Source organism: Dioscorea cayenensis, unplaced genomic scaffold, assembly GCF_009730915.1.
Source record: "Dioscorea cayenensis subsp. rotundata cultivar TDr96_F1 unplaced genomic scaffold, TDr96_F1_v2_PseudoChromosome.rev07_lg8_w22 25.fasta BLBR01000273.1, whole genome shotgun sequence".
NCBI classification, from domain to species: domain Eukaryota; kingdom Viridiplantae; phylum Streptophyta; class Magnoliopsida; order Dioscoreales; family Dioscoreaceae; genus Dioscorea; species Dioscorea cayenensis.
Genome location: NW_024086664.1, coordinates 49798 through 70055, shown reverse-complemented (window position 1 = coordinate 70055; position 20258 = coordinate 49798). Strand labels below are relative to the sequence as shown.

Sequence of the window (20258 nt, the reverse complement as noted above, 5' to 3'; positions counted from 1 at the left end):
AGTCCTATTACTGAGATGGGCTTACTTTTTGCTTTTTCTGCCAAAATGACTAGTTTCAGATATTGTTCTGGGATTCTGTGAGTTTTAGATATTATTCTAGGGTTCTGTTATTTTGATTTTTCAAATATCAAGTATGGCCAAATGTTCAACGGTCTTATCAGTGTCATTGCGCTAACTCAATGAACATTTTGCTTATTCTTTGGGTTTCGTGTTCGGCTTAATCACAGGAGCTAATAGCCTTGTTGTAATTTCCTTTATTTGATTGATCTTGTTTACTTTTCTTCAATCGATTATGGGATCACAGGATCACAGGCATTGTATTGATGAGCTAAAACAATTTTATTGCAGCCAAGTCAAACATGGGTACATGAGAATTTTGTATCTTCAGTCTATAATGTGGTTTTCTTCTTTTACTGAAACACATGCAGGAAAAATCTTCAGGAACTCATGCAGAAGCCTCATCGAGAAACGGGTAATCTGTATACCCAATAACAGGGTCCTGAGTGTAGAAGGTGAGCCTATTGTACTTGTTCAACGTTGCCTCCAACTCAAATCTCTTTGGCAAGTCAGGATTAGCCAAGAACAAGCGACCATAGGCGACGAGATCGGTATAACCTTCAGCAACAACTTTGTTACCTTCATCTCGATCATATCCTCCAGCAGCGATAAATGTTCCTTTGAATGCCTTCCTCAAGTTAAGAAGGCGGTGTGGAATCTGCTGCCTACCATCTACAATTGCCATCCTTGGCTCAACCATATGGCAGTAGAGAATGCCAAACTTGTTCAATGCCCGAACCATGTAGAGTCCGAGAGCCTCTGGGTTTGAGTCCCAGGCTTCCATGTAATCTGCAAATGGAGAGAGTCTAACGCCGACTCTATCAGCACCAATCTCATTCACAATTGCTTCAATCACTTCAATAGCTAAGCGGCATCGGTTCTCCAAGCTACCTCCGTATTCATCAGTCCTGTCATTCACACTGTCCTTCATAAATTGTTCCAACAAGTAGCCATGAGCACCGTGGATTTCAATTCCATCAAAGCCTGCATTTCAGAAACAACAAAGATCGGTAATGTGATTGGTTTTGAGTTCGAACTTGTATTTAATATAAAGAACTTACCAGCTTCAATAGCATTCCTTGCAGTCAATCTGAAATCATTGACAATTTGCGGGATCTCATCGGTTCGTAGTCGTCGGGGAGGAGAGTACTCTTCAACCGTACCATCAAGATGGGTTTGATCCGGCATTGGCTGATCAGTACTAGAGATTGGAGCTTGTCCATTAGGTTGGTAACCTATTTTGCCAAAATATTTCATAGATTGTTAGATTAAACACATAAATCTTTGCATGAATGTATGTGTTGAACTTTACCATAGCTTGATACTCTTCCTACATGCCCTAACTGACAGAAGAACACACCACCCTTATCATGCACAGCCTTCACAATTGGTTTCCATGCTTCAACTTGTTCTTTTGTCCAAATTCCAGGAGATTCAGGGTATCTGCAATTCAGATTAAGGCCACACTTTTTATTGATGATTAAAATGAAGAATTAGAAGGATTTAGAAGTTGATTAAATGAATTAATTACCCTTGAGCAGTATTAGAGACTCCAGTAGCTTCACTAATCAAAAGGCCTCCTTTCGATGTCCTCTGAGAGTAGTACAAAATGGCATGGGGTTGAGGAACAGTGCCATAAGATCTTGTTCTTGTTAATGGAGCCAAAACTACTCTGAAATAAGTAAAGCATATGTTAATCTCAACTTAATCATGTATTCATAATATCCAAACAATAAAATAAAATGTATCAAGATGAATGAAATAGGGTATATATAATTGTTTTCATAATGAATTAGACAGAGAAGTTTAGTAGTGCACTACCAAATTTGTATTTAGTCCTCAATGTTTTCAGTATAAATTAGAGAGAAATAGATAGAACTCAACGTAAGGCATTATCAGTAGGTTGAATAATAATAAGTTTGATGAGATTTGAGTAATGAACCTGTGTGAGAGATCAAACTTGCCCATCTTATAAGGAGTAAGTAGAGGGATCTTTGCTGCCATCTCTTGAGTTCAATTATTAAAACTTAACACTAAATTGAGGAACAAAAAAGGAACACCTTTTTCTTTTTCTTGGTTTCTTTGATTGTTTTGAAGACTTGAGCTCCATTTGATGGTCTATTTATAGCAAGAGAAGACCTCAAAAGGAAGTAGGGTTCTAGAAAACAAGCAATGTTTTGCAAGCAAAATTGGAAAGTGCCATTTTGGCGGCTATTTTGCTTTTTGTCATTGGTCAAAGCTGAACAGGAGTCAAAGGCCTTTGACTTGGAATATTCATTGAATTTACTCTTGTTCTTGGATTTTGCAGTTATAAAGAAACTTTGAGGACATACATTTGAGATTTAAATATTATTAGATCGAGTGTGTCATGTATGACGTCTTTAATTATTATACTTTGATGCTTAAATTAGATGTGCTCAACGGGGGGATATGCGTGTATTACTTTTATATGGGTGTTTGGTAGATATTTTAATAAAAATTTAAATGAAGTCTTATAATAATAAAAGCTAGGATGTCCTGATAGGATTGTTTTAAAAAAAAAAAATTTGAAGTGAAATTTCTAAATTGATTGTAACTGTTTTTTTTTTACAAAAATGTAGAAGACAATAAAAAGAGTATAAAACCACAATAAAAGTGACGACAATAAATGTATTTGGCTCCTTTTTTATGACTATTTTTATTGGACATGCTTTTGCTCCTATTGTGTTTTATAACAATAGACTAGTGTCATTGCAAATGCCATCCCAAAAGATACCACAATAAAAGTGAGCTAATTTGTTTAACCTAATACAACAAAAGATGGCACTGCAAAATATGGTTTTTAAACCCAAAATGTTAAATGTTAAAAATTATTGGTTATTTAATATTTTTCAAAAAAAATTCATGGAGGTTAAAACCATCAGATCACTTTGTATTGTATATTTTATGGGTTTTGTTTTGTGAAAATGGTTTCCTCTTTTGTTTTGGCTTCAAAATTATAGTGTAATTTAATTAAATATGTTCGGAATTTAAAAAAATGCATATATTCCTTAAAAAAAAAAAATTGAGAATCACTTCTTATGTACTCATATTGCTTCATGTCTTTTATTTTCTTTACTTTAATAGATTTTTTTCTTCTAAAAGTAAGAATTAAGAGACTAAAACTTGATAAAAGTGAAAAAAAATAATGAATGAGAAGAGATGAATATTTATTTTAGGTGATTTAAGTTTTAGATACTATTTTTTATTTTTGACAAAGTTGACAAATGTTATCAAGAGATAGACATGTACAGAAATGCACTTGTTACAGTAGCTTAATGATTCTCTAAAGATTTACCATGTGGGTGGGGATAATATATGGGGATAATAAAAAGTCCGTTACATACAACTAAGATGATATATTATGGACAATAACTTTACAATGGTGAATCCATTGCTATGCAACTTTAGAGGGATGGAGTTAATCTAAATGATAGATATTTGGGTTACTTAAGCAAATGATTTTGCATTGGAAAATGACTTCTTTGATAATTTTCCTTTTGGCACATAATTCATAAATATCAAAAACATTAATATTTAATTTAGGCAGTGTTCCTGCTGGCTCATTTTAAGTATTTTATTTTATTTATTTATGTATCCAAATCTTAAATGACATAAATAATACTTAGAATAATTATGAGAAACAGAGACATACTCAAAAGATTTTATTATTAGTAACAATTGTGTAAAAATCAACTCTAGTGTCTCTCAAAAATATATGATTTTCTTTCTCATTTGTAAGAATGCCTGATTTGGCTCTTATTTCAAATCCTTTTTTTCTTTAATACAAACACAGAAATATTATTTCATTAATAGAAGAAGCATAACCCTTTAAAATGATAGTGGAAGTTTTTGTGATTGTTGGAGTTTTCCGGTTATGCAAAAGTGTAAAACTTAGCTGAAACACTGTAGCAAAAATAATGTTTGTTGTACTGTAGTACTGTTGCTATTCACATGTGCGTCTTTTTGTGCAGCCACACCCTTTTCTGCCAACCCTTTGCGGCTCTCAACGGCCCACGCAGTCTTTTGCTATCAAGGAAGTATTGTTCATATGCGGGCTCGAAATGCCCGCATGACTTCTGTCGAGTCCAGTGTGGCAGACACCGCCCGCTGCCAGTTCTCGCTAAAGCTTGTGCGGCCTCCTATGTGGGGGGATGGCCTCCTAATAATAATACAACTCCTACAAATGCTAAAACAATCCCTCTTTGTGGTCTAAAATGAGATAATGAACTCTAAAGATGATAAATACGCATACAACATGCAAGACACCCAATTTAGCGTGAAAAATCCTTCAAATTGAGGGGAAAACCATGAGGCTCCTTGAGGCCACTTAGAAATGCTTTACTACATCAATAATGGGATACAATGAGGTTTCGCTCTAGATACAACTAGAGGATTACAATCTACTCTCTAGACACAAGCTAGAGGTTCACAAGAGGGTGAGCATCATCAATACATGATGGATTCACAAGAGATAACTCAAAAAGAATATCTATATTTCACAAACATGAGCATCACAACAGCCACCAAAAAAGAGATCAAGGAAGGATCAAACTGATAGAATTGTAGGGCAACTTGCAAGGAATTCCCTCGACAAATTGGAGCTAGATCCCGCATGATTTCGTCGGCCGATCATCTTGCAACCCTACTCTCTCCTCCTTCTTGGGTTCTTCCCTTCCACTTTTGCCCTATCTCCTCACATCTCTCCCCTTCTCACTTGGATTTTAATCCCAATGGCAAAATTACCATTGTGCCCTCAAGTGGCTTCCACTATTGATGTAGTTTTGTTTTTCATTATGGGACTGGGGCTAAGCCCAATTTTATTTATCTAGCCCAAATGGGTTGAAACCTAACGGTAATAATGGTGAAATCTTCTTTAACCTAGATCAAAATGTGTTTGAGAAATATATAGACATGCTAGGTTTCAAATTTGTGTTTGATTAGCTTTGAGTACAAATAGAAAACCGGAAAACTAGTATGCCCGGCAATTCTAGTCATTATTTACTCATTTTGTTACTCTTTATTTGTCACTTTCTAGAAGACTTTTATGTTTCTTTTTAGTTGTTACTTCAAAAAATCAAGAGAATTAATTTTTTGTTTTGGATTATGATGAAAGAATTAAATGCATTATCTCTTCAAAATGCATGCCATAAGTAAATAAGTAAATAAGTAAATAAATGGTGGCTCCAACTAAAAATAGGTTGCCTTTTTGTTTTTCTAATAAAATAATATTTAATTATTATGCATTGTGAGAAAACTTATAAGTGAACTTGGATTATAGAAGAAGGGGATTTTTTTAAAAAAATTTTTATCAAAGATATATATCTTTGATTTTTTTTATTTTTAAAACAAATTTTGGTGAGAATAAATGTTGAAAATTAAATTGAATTTTTTGCGCATTGTAAAATTTTTTGAAGGGATATTTTTAATTTTTGATTGAAACTATATATATATATATATATATATATATATATTTATTTATTTATTTTTTTAGGTTATTTTCAAAATAAAGTTTGGTGGAAATGAATGTTCAAGTTTTTTAATTGAATATTTTTTTCATATTTTAAAAAAATTATAATAGGAGGGAGTATTTTTATTTTTTTAATTAAAAATATATATGTGTGTGTGGTCTTTTTGGATTTTTTAAAAACAAATTTTTGGTAGGAATGAATATTCAAATTTTTCATATTTAATAGATTTTAAAAAAATCATGGAATGAGGGAATTATTTTCTAGAAAATAAGCATGCATCATATTTACTATATTTCACAACAATTATGGAAAGATAATATGATGGTTCATTTAAGATTGAAGAAAGAGTAAATTCAATGAGATTATGAAGTAAAGGGTAATTTTGGAAAACAAAGTGATATTTTGACAAAATTAAAAGCATGTAACTAGGGATGCAAGTGGGATGGGGACGGGGGCAGGGGGCGGGGAATGGGATCCCTATCTTCATTTCCTTTTCCCACGCAATGGGAATTTCCCGTCTCAAAATTCCCCACAGGGGAGAAATTCTCCCGGCTCACTCTCTTGTGAGTCGGGGAATCCCTGCCCGCCAAATTTTTTTTTTTGTATAACATTACACATGTAAGACATCATATATGAAATTAAAAAAATTAACAAAATATTTTTTAAAATAAACATAATATTATGTATGAGAAAATAACAAACTAATTATTAAAAATAACATAAAGTTTGAAAGTAAATTAAATGTACGAATTCATTCATAAAATTCATAATACAAAAACTATTACAAAAATTTCATATTTCATTAATTTTTTTAAAACCCAAATATTTGGTTATTATAATATTATATTAATATTGAATTTTTTAATAAATAAAATTAATCATATGAGGTATTTTTAATAAATATTATATATATATATATAATATTTAATTTAAAAGTCGTGGAATCCCCAAGGGGAGTGGGGTGGGGAATACACTCCCTGCCCCACCCAGCAACTCGACGAGGGGGTTTTCCCCCATTTCTTGCCCTGCCGGGGTGGGTCCCAGTAGGAAACGGAGATTTTCCGCCCCACTTGCATCCCTACACGTAATTAACTTTCTTAATACATGTGAAACAGTTAAAAGTGGCAATTGTATAATAATAGAAGGGGGTAATAATAAAATAATGTTATTTCATTGCATATATATAATTATGTGTATATTGTTCATGTTTAATGGCATATTTATTCTTGGGTTATATTGTACAAAAATCGAATTAATAATGGTGATAATTAAATTGAGACGTGATTATCAATGTTTCTTACAACTTAAGCAACTTAAAATAATTCACTACTTATGAAATAAAATATGATGTTGTATTCACTATTAATTACAATATTTTGTACTGATGCATGTGATAGAGTTATATATTTCAGCTGCAAGAATAAAGAGTCTTAATAACATTATAGATATTTGTAGTTGACAAACACTAAATTGGACCACTATAGAACATTTAAACAAAACATTGTCAATTAGAGAAACAATTATTGTGGTTTTCTGTCACAAAGAAAAACATTTAGACAATTATTGAATTGGACCACTAAAGACACGATTCTAGTCCTATTACTGAGATGGGCTTACTTTTTGTCTTTCTTGCTCCAAATGTTTTGACAAAATGACGAGTATTAGATATTATTCTGGGGTTATGTTATTCTGATTTTTCAAATGATAAGTATGTCCTAATGTTCGATAGTCTAATCAGTGTCATTAGGTAGCGAGCTCAATCAATATTTTCTTTCATTTGGTTCCGTGTTTTGCTTAATCACGAGAACTAATAGTCTTTTGGTTCCGTATTATTGATCGTGTTGGAGGATTGGAGGATTTTTGTGCTTGTGAAATCTATGTGAGATTTAACACATATATTCATATGTTCATATGATGGATCCTCGATAATTAATTGATTGTTGATTTCATATCAATGAGTAATAATTGCTAACTTTAATTCAATTATGAAGATTTTTTTAAACAAAAATTAGGCCTGATTCTAGTCCGCTACCGAGATGGGCTTACTATCTGCCTTTCCTGCACCAAATGCTTTGGCACAATCACAAGTTCTGGATATTATTCTAGGGTTCTGTTATTCTGATTTTTTTCAAATGACAGGTATGGCCAAATGTTCAACAATCTTATCAGTGTCATTGGGTAGCTAACTCAATGAACATTTTTATTTATTCTTTAGGTTTCGTGTTCTGCTTAATCACAGGAACTAATAGTCTTGCTGTAAATTTGTAATTTCCTTTGTTTGATTGATCTTGTTTACTTTTGTTTAATTAATGATGGGATCACAGGATCACACTCATTGTATTGGTGAACTAAAACAATTTTATTCCAGTCAATTTAAATAAATATGGGTACATGATAATTTTGTATCTTTAATCTGTAATATGGTTTTCTTCTTTTACTGAAACAAATGCAGGAATAAACTTCAAAGGCAGGCAAAATCTTCAGGAACTCAAGCAGAAGGCTCATTGAGAAACGGGTAATCTGTATACCCGACGACAGGGTCTGGAGTGTAGAAGGTAAACCTGTTGTACTTGTTCAACTGTGCATCCAACTCAAATCTCTTCGGCAAGTCAGGATTTGCCAAGAACAAGCGACCAAAGGCAATGAGATCAGTATAACCTTCAGCAACAACCTTGTTACCTTCATCCCGATCATATCCTCCAGCAGCTATAAATGTTCCATTGAATGCCTTCCTCAAGTTAAGAAGACGGTGTGGAATCTGTCTTCTACCATCTATAATAGCCATTCTCGGCTCGACCATATGGCAGTAGAGAATGCCGAACTTGTTCAGTGCCTGAACCATGTAGAGTCCGAGAGCCTCTGGGTTTGAGTCCCAGGCTTCCATGTAATCTGCAAATGGGGAGAGTCTAATGCCGACTCTATCAGCACCAATCTCATTCACAATTGCTTCAATCACTTCAATAGCAAAGCGGCATCGGTTCTCCAAGCTACCTCCGTATTCATCAGTCCTGTCATTCGCGCTGTCCTTCATGAATTGTTCCAACAAGTAGCCATGAGCACCATGGATTTCAATTCCGTCAAAGCCTGCATTTCAGAAACAACAAAGATCGGTAATGTGATTGGTTTTGAGTTCGAACTTGTATTTAGTATAAAAAGAACTTACCAGCTTCAATAGCGTTCCTTGCAGCCAATCTGAAATCATTGACAATTTGCGGGATCTCATCGGTTCTTACTCGTCGGGGAGTAGAGTACTCTTCAACAGTACCATCATGATGGGTTTGAGGCGGTATTGGCCGATCAGTACTGGAGATCGGAGATTGTCCATTAGGTTGGTAACCTATTTTACCAAAAATTTCATAGATTATTAGATTAAACACATAAATCTTTACACGAATGAATTGCATGAATGATTGCATTAAACTTTACCATAGTTTGAGACTCTTCCTACATGCCACAACTGACAGAAAAACACACCACCCTTATCATGCACAGCCTTCACAATTGGTTTCCATGCTTCCACTTGTTCTTTAGTCCAAATTCCAGGAGTTTCAGGGTACCTGCAATTCAGATTAAGAGCAGACATTTTATTTATGATTAAAATGGAGAATTAAAAGGATTTAGAAGTTGATAGAATGAATTAATTACCCTTGAGCAGTGTCAGAAACTCCAGTAGCTTCAGTAATCAGAAGGCCTCCTTTGGAAGCCCTCTGACAGTAGTACAAAATGGCATGGGGTTGAGGAACATTGCCATAAGACCTTGATCTTGTTAATGGAGCCAAAACTACTCTGAAGTAAGTAAAACATATGTTGTTTATGTCTTCATTATATCCAATTAAATAAACAAAGTGTAACAAGATTAATTAAATAGTTTATACATTAAGATAAGGCATCATTAGCAGATTGTTTAATAAGTTTGATGAAATTTGAGTAATGAACCTGTGTGAGAGATCAAACTTGCCCATCTTATAAGAAGTTAGTAGAGGGATTTCTGCTGCCATCTCTTGTGTTAAATCACCAAAACTTGAACACTGAATTGAGGAACAGAAAAGAAACAGCTTCTTCTTTTTCTTGTTTTCTTTGATTGTTTTGAAGACTTTGAGCTCCATTTCATGGTCTATTTATAGCAAAAGGAAGAATGGATTCTAGGAAATATGGAAGGGTTTTGCAAATACTATTGAAAGCGCCATTTTGGCTGCTATTTTACTTTTTTGTCCTTGGTCAAAGATGAGCAGGAGTCAAACGCATTTGACTTGGAATATACATTGAATTTAGTCATGTTCTTCAATTTTGCAGCCACAAAGAAACATGCGAGTACACAAATATTTGACATTAAATATTATCAGATGGAGTGTGTCATGTATGACATCTTTATTATGCTTCAAAAATTTCTAAAAAAAAAATCTACATACTTTTAAGATTTAAAAAAACAAAAAAAATCATAATTTATTAAAATTGAAAACCGAAGTTGGAGGGGATAAATCATTGCTTAATATAGGGGATTGTTATTTGAACTGTGAATAAGTAGATTCAGGATCAAATCTTCAATGTTGTCCGTTGGGTTTCCTGAGAAGAATATTGTTTCATTCTTTTTCTTCAAAGTTGAATAGTAGGAGATTTATCAGCTCTATTTGATTCTTAAAAATCTTTTGAGAGTGCATTTGGTAAAATTTTAATTACCTTATGTGATATTTAATCGAGTTAATAAATCTCTAATGATCGATCAAAAGTGCATCGAAATTGAAGTCGAGTGGTAGCCAAGTTAATAAATAATTAAAGGTTGATAAAGCGATTATAATTTATGCTAGTCGCATCTTATTTGTTTTTTTGACAACTTTTAAGAGATAATGTTTGTCTGTGTTTGTAAAAAAAAACATAAAATAAAATAAAATGTTTATATGAAAATAGTATATTTCTTTGAAAAATAAATCTTTAGAAGATTCGAGATTTTTTTTTCTTTTTCTCTTTAAAAAAAAAGTTTTGTTATTATTTTTATAATGAAATCGTTTTCGCACTAATTTTAAACAGTGGTGGGCGATGTCTGAACTCGGCTGCCAATGAAACAGTTCAATGCACCACCGACAGATGTAACCCGGTAACTTATTTTGACCATAAGTAGCTATTCATCCACATGTTCTTTAAGATTCGTGGCGGCTACAAATCCATGAATCGAAGCCGTTGGAGATGGTATGGTCACAACCTTTATATTGTGTCTCTTTTTGTGAGTGTGATTTGCGGGTCCCTTTTGATGTGGCAGGCTGACAACTTATTTATAAAAAGTGATTGGCGGGTCCCATTTTGGTCGCTGTTTTTATTAATCATGTGCTGCGCGTCTACTTCGTTTCATGATAGTGGATTAGCGTCATTGCAAATGTCACCCATAAGAGACAATAATAAAAGTTTATTTTATTTTATCTTATTTTTAGCACATATTTCTGCTGCATGCTGAAGTTGAAGGACATTCTAATTTGCCAAAAACCAGACTTTACAATGCTAATTATACTATATATATACTTTCAGCAAGAAACCACCCCAACTACATTTTTGTTATTACAATGCAAACACTTAACAAAGGAGTGAAGTATCTTAGACCGCTCGATTATTACCACGTAGTAATCATAATAAAATTAATTTAATTAAAAAGTATTTATGATAATTATAATAATTCACTACAAAGTATGTAAAGGGATGAGAGTGAGAGTTTAAAACTTTACTGTCGTAGTATTGTTTATTTGAGTAATGTTTATTCATTATATATTGGGTCTCAATGTGGATCTTATGTGGAAAGAGTTATATTTTTCTACATCTCTTCGAAATTTACTTTTTAAAATGATACATCTCTTAGTACATGTACATATCATCTCTGAGTCTTTCTATCGACATACATAAATAAATAAATAAAAATAAAAGTTATGTTTCATTAAAACTAAACTAGCGAAATCGATAATTTCTATTAATGCTTTTATGGGTATTGTTTTGGGTAATAATTTTTCATTCCTTGTTTTCACTTCGGAATTTTAGTCAATTTTAACTAAAATACAGGAATATTTTACTTATGAGCAAATGTCTTTTTTTCAAAAAAAAAAAAAAAAATCATATGCATATATATCCTTAAAAAAAAGTTGAAAATTAATTACTATATACCCATATTGTTTTATATCTGATTGGATTGAGTTTCCTTTCTTTAATACAATTTTTTTAAAGAAAGAAATTAAAAGAAAACTCCAAACCGGAAAGAAGTGAAAAAAAAAAAGAAGAGATGTGAATTTTAGGTATTTCAATTTTAAATACTATAAAAATATTTTTTTATTAATAACTATCTAAAGAAAAGATTGAAATTTGTGAGATATACTCATAATTATATTGTTTTCCATTGGGTATATATATATATATATATATTTTTTAGGGTATATATATATATATATATAAATTTGACGAGATGTGGACAAACCATGTTAGGAGCTTGCACAAACATAGAGTTAATATCTTAGCACAGTTGTATACTCACCCTACGTGAGTTGAGGTCAATAGCGGAACCAGAAACAAAATTATAGAAATGCTGAATTCAAAATTTTTTCTCAAAAAAAAAGTATATTTTAAACAATTCCATTAATTCAAATTTGAGATTACAATAATAATTTATATGAAATATATATACATCTAAAAATTTTGGGTTAAGTGTAAAAAATCTATCATATCTATATAATTAACAATGAACTCAACTAACAAGTAACAAATAATCCAATTAAAAAACAACTTAATGCAAATTCATAATCTAATTCAATTAGTAATCTCCGTAGTCTAATGCAATTGAGGTTTAAATTCATCTCTTCGGTAAGTACATAAATACCTTACACAGGATACCCATTGCCATTAGACCAAGAAGTGTTGATTAATTTTTCAATTATTTTTTATACTGAAGTTCTTCTTATAAAATTATAAACAAGCTAAGGGGTTGTTTGGATTGGCTTCTAAGAGTCTCAAAAGCATTTTTTATAAGTTAAGCGACTTTTGGATGAAAAGAAAGACTGTATTGGACTTTTCTCAAAAGTAGGAGTTGTTAAAAAGCTCAAATTCACCTTTTTCAAAAAGTCGAGTAAAGAGGTGCTTTTGAAAAAAGCACTTCTAAAAAGATGTTTTTTTGTGTTGTAAATTACCAGTTTACCCTCAACAATTAAACAAATTAATGCCCTCAATCCTAGCTTATTAAACAACAAAAAACATGACTATAATAATAATAATTATTATTATTATTATTATATATTATCATAATTACATCAAGTTATAATAATTAATAATTAATTGTAATTATAATTATAATTATAATTATAATTATAATACATTAAGTTATTATTATTATTATCATTATTATTATCATAGCAATGTATAATAATAACTCAATGAATGCCCACTTTAGTAATTTGCCACCCCTAAAAGCCCTTTTAAAAATCCACATCCAAACAACTTCATACATATAAAAGTACTTTTACATTAGCTTTACCCAAACATAAAACATTAAAAAGCACTTAATTTACTCTCAAAAACACTTTTAAAATAAGTGCTTCTATAACTTGAAAAAAAATCATGATCACATCTGACTTTTAGTTAATTTACCAAAGAGTTTCATCAACACAATTTCCGCTGCTTCACATCTTACCTCTCTAATATGCCTTATATTTCAAAAACCATAACTTTAGTAAATAAATTAATTTTTTAAAATTTTTAAAAAGTATATATTTTAAATAGTATAAATTAGGGGTCAAAAATTAACTTTTAACCATAGAGGTATGTGAATTTCTTTAAACATTCTTTTTAAATAAATCTTTTTGTTCTTGAGAAGAATCTTGTAAATCAATTTTATAAGGAGACTATTTCCCTAATAATGTCATTGCAAATGGCATGTAGAAGATACTAACGAATTAAATCGTTCTACTTTACAATTGATTTAAAAATGATTACTTTTATAATTTTTTAGTTTTACTGTAATTTACTGATCCCTCCACTGGGCAGGATTGTATTCTTTGCTCTTTTAAATAATAATTAAAAAATTCCTTCAATTAAGTATAAATTATTTTATTTTATTTTATTCTTCTGCCTTTTTTTCTTTTCTGAGCCATTTACATATCATGCAGACATCATTTTAATTAAGTTGGCATATCTAGGGTAGGACAAGCAATCGAAACGGCTTCCATTCTATCGGTTGGACAATTACTACGCTTAACAAATCTGAAAGGGGCTTAAGTATTCACAATCTAAAACGCATTCCTAAATGACCAAAAACATTTTTGCAATTTTAAACTCTGAGGACAAAATCTGGGTGGATATCTTCCAAGCTATGGTCATTGGAATGTCTGGAATATGAATTGCTTAAATCGAACCTCCTGGTTTTTCAAATCCATTTGTAAAACTAATGAGATCATCAGAGTAAACCTGAAAATTTCTTCTTGCAACCCTCTTTCTATTGATCTGTGGAGAGAGCCTTGTATCATGGATTTACCCATTAACATGAAGCCCACCACATCAACATGAACTTAATCTAGAAGAATTTGTCCTTTGTTGACTTTATTCGCAATGACTCCTTGGATCAAGATACGTTGAGTAATATTTTCGGCCAAAATCTGGATTGGAAGTGGATAAACAAGATTGATGCTAATGCCCCAAAAAACTTCTGGATTTGGGGTCATGAAACTATCAAAATTACTCTTGCTTCTACAGTTTATGATCATCTCAATATTTGTGATGCCAAAGATTGGTTTGGGTGGCATCGGATTTGGAGACTTCGGGTTATCCCTCTCATCAAGATCTTTATTTGGAAAATGTTCCATGGTAAATTGCCAACAGGGCCTATTTATATGATCTCAACATCGGCCCTTACACTCTTTGCAAATTCTGTGAATTAGAGCCCCGAAAACCGCAAGCCATCTCTTCTGGAATTGTTCAAAGACCATTGCTTGCTGGTACAAAGTCCTAGACTGTTTGGGTTTACCTTTTCTTAACTTTCATGTTCTCAATTCGTGGCTCGGATTACCGCTCCTTCAACCACCACCACAAAAGCCACTTTGCCAAAGCTCTAATTGTCACTACTGTTTGGTTAATTGGAAAGAGAGATGCAACCTTATCTTCAAGAACCGGAGACCACATCTAAACACCATTGTAGACAAAGCTTGGTCCTACTGCTCAGATTTTGATCATGCAATTATTAGCAAACATAGGGAGTTCTCTAAACCCAGAAATACTCACCCTATCATCATTGTCCATATTGATACAACCTGGATCAGAACTTCTCATGAGTGTGGAGTAGGATATGTTATCATCTCTAACTACAACAAAATCTTGATTGCAGGAGCTTGTGGTAGCAGATCCGACTCACCAATCTTGGTTGAGATGGAGGCCGTCATTCAAGCTCTAAGCCTTTGCATCTCCAATGGATGGCATCCAAACAGACTTTTCTGCGACTACCCAGGAATAACTCAAATGATTAATAACTTTCAAAAAACAGTTTCTTAGCCCTTCAAGCCGAAATTCCAACAGATGCAAGACTGTCTCAATATATCACTTCCCCACCTCTCGCTAGAGCTTATTAACCGTGACTCAAACACTCTTGCAGACTCCCTAGTTGCTTTTCGGGTCGTCTAAACCCTCAACTTTCTCTCTTTTCATAAGGCCTCAACCCCCATCACTCGGCTCGAAAGATTTGTGCTAGCAGTTGCAGCTTTCTTTTTAAGTCTTTTTCTTTCTGTTTTTTTTCTTTTTTAGCTTCAGCTTTTTGCATAAAAAAAAAAAATTTGTAAAACTCTCATCCGGCCCATTAGATGTGCTCATAAATAATAAATTATTTATTTATTTATTATTTATTTACTTTTAGGAAAATGAACATGCCACAGTAGTCTACATAACCATCGGACAATGAACATCTTAGCCCATATAAAACTCGTCAAAGAAGTGCGCAATTTTTTTAAATATTCCATGCACGTTGATTCTATGCCTGCAAGGATTCATTTTTCGTCACCCTCGAGACATGAGACTTTATATACTAGTAGGTTAAGAGACCAGTAATCTTCAATTAAATTATCAAAATAAATTTTTTTTTGACAGATTTGACAAACACTATTAGGGGTATGCACACAAGCTAAGAATTAAATATCTAGCCAGTTTGCCCTCTACCCGATGGTGCGGGGTTGAATTGTAAGCTCGAAACCACAACTCGAATCCATTACCATCACTGTATTCAGCAAGATTGATTCAAATGTCTTACACCAATGGCTTTAAAAATAGGGTGGATGTCATTGACCTATAAAACTTTGACCAAAATAAAGAATTATGTATGGGCTTTAAGCCCTTTTTTTCTATCAATTAATTCCCAATTTGACAAATGCAAGCTATGTTTTTATATTTGAGTTTGGTATCATATATGCCATTCTATGTGGCACTTATATAGATATTTTTTTAAATTATACTTAGAGAAAAAATTCTTTTTATTTCTTTTGTTTGTGTATATTTTTATATTTTTGTATATATATATATATATATATATATATAATTTGAAAGGGAAAATAATAATTTTATGAAAGGCCAGAATCTATGGAAATTTGTGTAAATTTCAGATTTGCCAAGGATATATATGTTAAATCAATTTAAAAATAGTGTATAATTCATTATTAAGTAAAGTATCTCAATTAATTATTAAAAAAAAAAGATAAAAATAACAAAGAGTACATATCAAGCCATCAGGCATTAACAGTCGTTGGATTAGTGGGCCTTCAAAGAATAATAATAATAATAAACAGAGTTTGTGTGCCTCCACCGGAAGGTATGTGGTTATTCTAATGGTACTAGCATGATTACAAAAGGTATTTTATAAAAACTCTAGTTACTCATTATTTGAAATACGGTCACAATGACATCAAAAAAGATTTCCAATTATGGAAGTGGTTTTGTAAAGTAATTCTTCTGTTCGCTGGATAATCGCGATAAGATCAATTTCCAAAGTGATACACACCTTTGACATGTGGCTTTGTCCACATGTTAAAAATAAAAATAGAGAATGTGCCTTGGATTGGACTCATCCATTATGTTTTTGTGCTGCAATTACAATTGAATGCTGTGAAGCGGCTTTTATCTGAATATAAATTGCTTTATCATCTTTTCAATATTTTTATTTGGTGTATGTTTTGAGATCTAATTAACTGTATTTAAAGTTTATAAACGTTTTCTCATACTTTGGCTTTAGGTATGCCCTTCTAGTGAATATTGCAGCTACTTTAATGTGTCATAATCAGAATTTAGATTGCTGATCATGTTGGCTACTTGATCCGGTCATGCATGACAACTTCACAAGAGATTGAGTGTACAAAATTCTTGTAACATTATTGTTTCATGACATATTGTTTAAGTCTTACAAATTGGTGCGATGATAGACAAATTTATTGGTTTTCATGGGCCTTAAAAAGGGAAATCTCTTAATTTAATCCTGAGTTGATAATTGGATAATGTATCCTTTTGATGCTGATAATCTTTTATTTGCTTTTGTTATTTTTACATGCATGCTTGCAATGATGCAACTTCATTGTTTCCTCTGTGATTTAATTGTTTAGATTGCAACTTCCAGATCTAGTGTCCTTTAGTTTTTCTCTCCTCTCATGTTATGCTTGAACTTGCTGATTTATGCTAGAGTTTTGGTTTAAAAAAAAAACTCATCTGGGAGGAATTTCATGGACAAATTCAAAGAATCCCCATGATAATGTGTTAGCTATACTTTTGTGCCAAGAACTCTCATGAAAATATTTTCTTATTAATGTAACAATTTTGTTCACATAACAATATTGGTTGTTATTATGAATTGCTTGCGTTTATCTTTATTAACTTTATTTCAGGCCTTTCCCTGCAACTTTCATATTTCATTTACCTTAGCTCTTTGCTAATTAAGTGATTAGAACAACATCCTTGGTTTTTTCTACCTTAACAAATAGATATGATTTAGGACTTCAAAAGAAATTAATTCTGAGAAGATTGTCTATCATTACTAACAAAGATCGATGTGGTCAAATGAAAATGGACCTTCCGGCATGGTTGCATCTCATGTATTCATTTTGGAAATCTTCTTTTGTATTTAAATTCAAATTAAATCTTGTGGTTCATGAATTTATCATTAGAGTCCTATGGAAAGGATTATATATAAAGAAGCACCACGGGTTTTTAATTAATCCTTCATATTCATGTGAATATCCAACCATAGACAGGACATAACAAAATAGATTCGAAGTATCACTGTGTTTTCTTTAAACATATTGGTTCCAATTCCTCTGCTTTTCTTGTCCAGTTTGCTATGGCTGAAAATATCTTCAATCTGTAATGTTGTTTTCTTCTCTAAGTACCATGCCGAAACACATACAGAAATAACTCTTGAGAAGGCAGGCAAATTCTTCAGCAACTCAAGCGGAAGACTCATCAAGAAACGGGTAATCCGTATACCCAACAACAGGGTCCTGAGTGCAGAATGTGAAAAAATTGTAGTTGTTCAATGGTGCATTCAACTCAAATCTCTTGGGCAAGTCAGGATTAGCCAAGAACAAGCGACCGTAGGCAACAAGATCGGTATAACCTTCAGCAATGGCCTTGTTACCATCATCTCGATCATATTCTCCAGCGGCGATAAATGTTCCTTTGAATGCCTTCCTCATGTTAAGAAGACCACGTGGAATCTGTTGCTTAGCATCTATAATTTCCATCCTTGGCTCAGCCATGTGGCAGTAGAGAATGCCGAACTTGTTCAGTGCATTAACCATGTAGAGTGCGAGAGCCTCTGGGTTTGAGTCCCAGGTTTCCATGGAATGTGCAAATGGAGAGAGTTTAATGCCGACTCTATCAGCACCAATCTCATTCACAATTGCTTCAATCACTTCAATAGCGAAGCGGCATCTGTTCTCCAAGCTACCGCCATATTCATCGGTCCTGTCATTCGTGCTTTCCTTCATGAATTGTTCCAACAAGTAGCCATGAGCACCATGGATTTCAATTCCATCAAAGCCTGTGTTTCAGAAACAACAAAGATCGGTAATGTGATTGGTTTTGAGTTCGAACTTGTATTTAGTATAAAGGAACTTACCAGCTTCAATAGCATTCCTTGCAGCCAATCTGAAATCATTGACAATTTGCGGGATCTCATCAGTTCTTAGTCGTCGGGGAGGAGAGTACTCTTCAACCGTACCATTAGGATATGTTTGAGCCAGTATTGGCCGGTCAGTGCTGGAGATTGGAGCTTGTCCATTAGGTTGGTAACCTATTTTGCCGAAAATTTTATAGATTGTTAGATTAAACACAAATCTTTGCATGAATGAATGCATTAAACTTTACCGTAGTTTGAAACTCTTCCTACATGCCATAACTGACAGAAAAATACACCACCCTTATCATGCACAGCCTTCACAATTGGTTTCCATGCTTCCACTTGTTCTTTAGTCCAAATTCCAGGAGTTTCAGGATATCTGCCATTCATATTAAGAGCAAGCATTTTGTTTATGATTAAAATGGAGAATAAAAAGGATTTAGAAGTTGATTAAATGAATTAAGTACCCTTGAGCAGTGTCAGAAACTCCAGTAGCTTCAGCAATTAGAAAGCCTCCTTTGGAAGCCCTCTGAGAGTAATACAAAATGGCATGAGGTTGAGGAACATTGCCATAGGATCTTGTTCTTGTTAATGGAGCCAAAACCACTCTGAAATAAGTGAAACATATGTTCATTATGTCTTCATTATATCCAATTAAATAAATAAATGTGACTTTGTATATACTAATTGTTTTCATAATGAATTACACAGAGAAGTTTAGTAGTGCACTACCAAATTTGTATTTAGTCCTCAATGTTTTCAGTATGAATTAGAGAGAAATAGATAGAACTCAAAATAAGGCATTATCAGTAGGTTGAATAATAATAAGTTTGATGAGATTTGAGTAAATGAACCTGTGTGAGAGATCAAACTTGCCCATCTTATAAGGAGTAAGTAGAGGGATCTCTGCTGCCATCTCTTGAGTTCAATCACCAAATCTTGAACACTAGACTTTTTTTATCCTTTTCTTTTGATTGTTTTGAAGACTTGTGAGCTCCGTTTCATGGTCTGATATAGAGCATGAGAAGACCTCAAAAGGGAGAAGTCTTCTAGGAAACAAGGCAGGGTTTTGTAAGTAATATTAATATGCGGATGGTAGACAAGCAACACATATTCATTTACACTGGATAGATATAGTTTGTTGTACACAAGACTATTCACAAGAGTGTAAACCCATTTATTACCAGAATGCCACTAGCACCAATATAAGATACTTGGGGGCCAAGTTTTGTCTATTGCACATTGAAATTATTTAATCATAACTAGTTAATAATCGGAAATCACATTTGAGTGATTATTACATCTTTAGCAATTATTGGGTAAATTCTTAAAAAATGGATTCACAGATAATATCACTTACTTCAGATTATCATGTTTCCAAACGATCAGAGTACAGATTATCATATGACTTGCAACCTATTCAGCTTGTTTTTCCACAACTAACTGAAATAGCTTGGGCCAAAATAACCGACCATTGTTTAAAGATAGATCACTGCAAAATAGAATATAATCCGCAGGTATCGTTCAATGCAACTGGATTAATGATTGTAGAAATACATGATGAAAGAATGATAACAGGTCATACATTACAGGCTGAGTTCCGGTTTCCA

At 32.8% G+C, this 20258-nt stretch overlaps 3 protein-coding genes across 4 annotated transcripts; all 3 read right to left on the bottom strand.

The window, feature by feature from the left end:
* Nucleotides 1-429: 429 nt before the first annotated feature.
* On the bottom strand, nt 430-19593 carry LOC120253980 (putative 12-oxophytodienoate reductase 5). Of its 2 annotated transcripts, XM_039262145.1 has the most exons (6): nt 19553-19593; nt 2000-2049; nt 1589-1729; nt 1370-1500; nt 1119-1292; nt 430-1041 (listed from the first exon to the last, which is right to left on the bottom strand). In XM_039262145.1, the coding sequence occupies exons 1-6, from the start codon at nt 19562-19564 to the stop codon at nt 446-448; spliced, it is 1104 nt and encodes a 367-aa protein (XP_039118079.1). In that variant the 5' UTR covers nt 19565-19593; the 3' UTR covers nt 430-445. The 2 variants fall into 2 exon arrangements, with proteins under 2 accessions (XP_039118079.1, XP_039118077.1); XM_039262143.1 differs by lacking the exon at nt 19553-19593 and having other exon boundaries at nt 2000-2061.
* Nucleotides 7877-9646, bottom strand: LOC120253981 (putative 12-oxophytodienoate reductase 4). The gene is made up of 5 exons (XM_039262146.1): nt 9483-9646; nt 9192-9332; nt 8973-9103; nt 8710-8883; nt 7877-8630 (listed from the first exon to the last, which is right to left on the bottom strand). Exons 1-5 carry the CDS (start codon nt 9542-9544, stop codon nt 8035-8037), a joined length of 1104 nt encoding a protein of 367 aa, XP_039118080.1. The 5' UTR covers nt 9545-9646; the 3' UTR covers nt 7877-8034.
* On the bottom strand, nt 17734-19628 carry LOC120253978 (putative 12-oxophytodienoate reductase 11). Its single transcript, XM_039262141.1, has 5 exons — nt 19503-19628; nt 19116-19256; nt 18897-19027; nt 18649-18822; nt 17734-18570 (listed from the first exon to the last, which is right to left on the bottom strand). The coding sequence occupies exons 1-5, from the start codon at nt 19562-19564 to the stop codon at nt 17975-17977; spliced, it is 1104 nt and encodes a 367-aa protein (XP_039118075.1). The 5' UTR covers nt 19565-19628; the 3' UTR covers nt 17734-17974.
* Between the last annotated feature and the right edge of the window lie 630 nt (nt 19629-20258).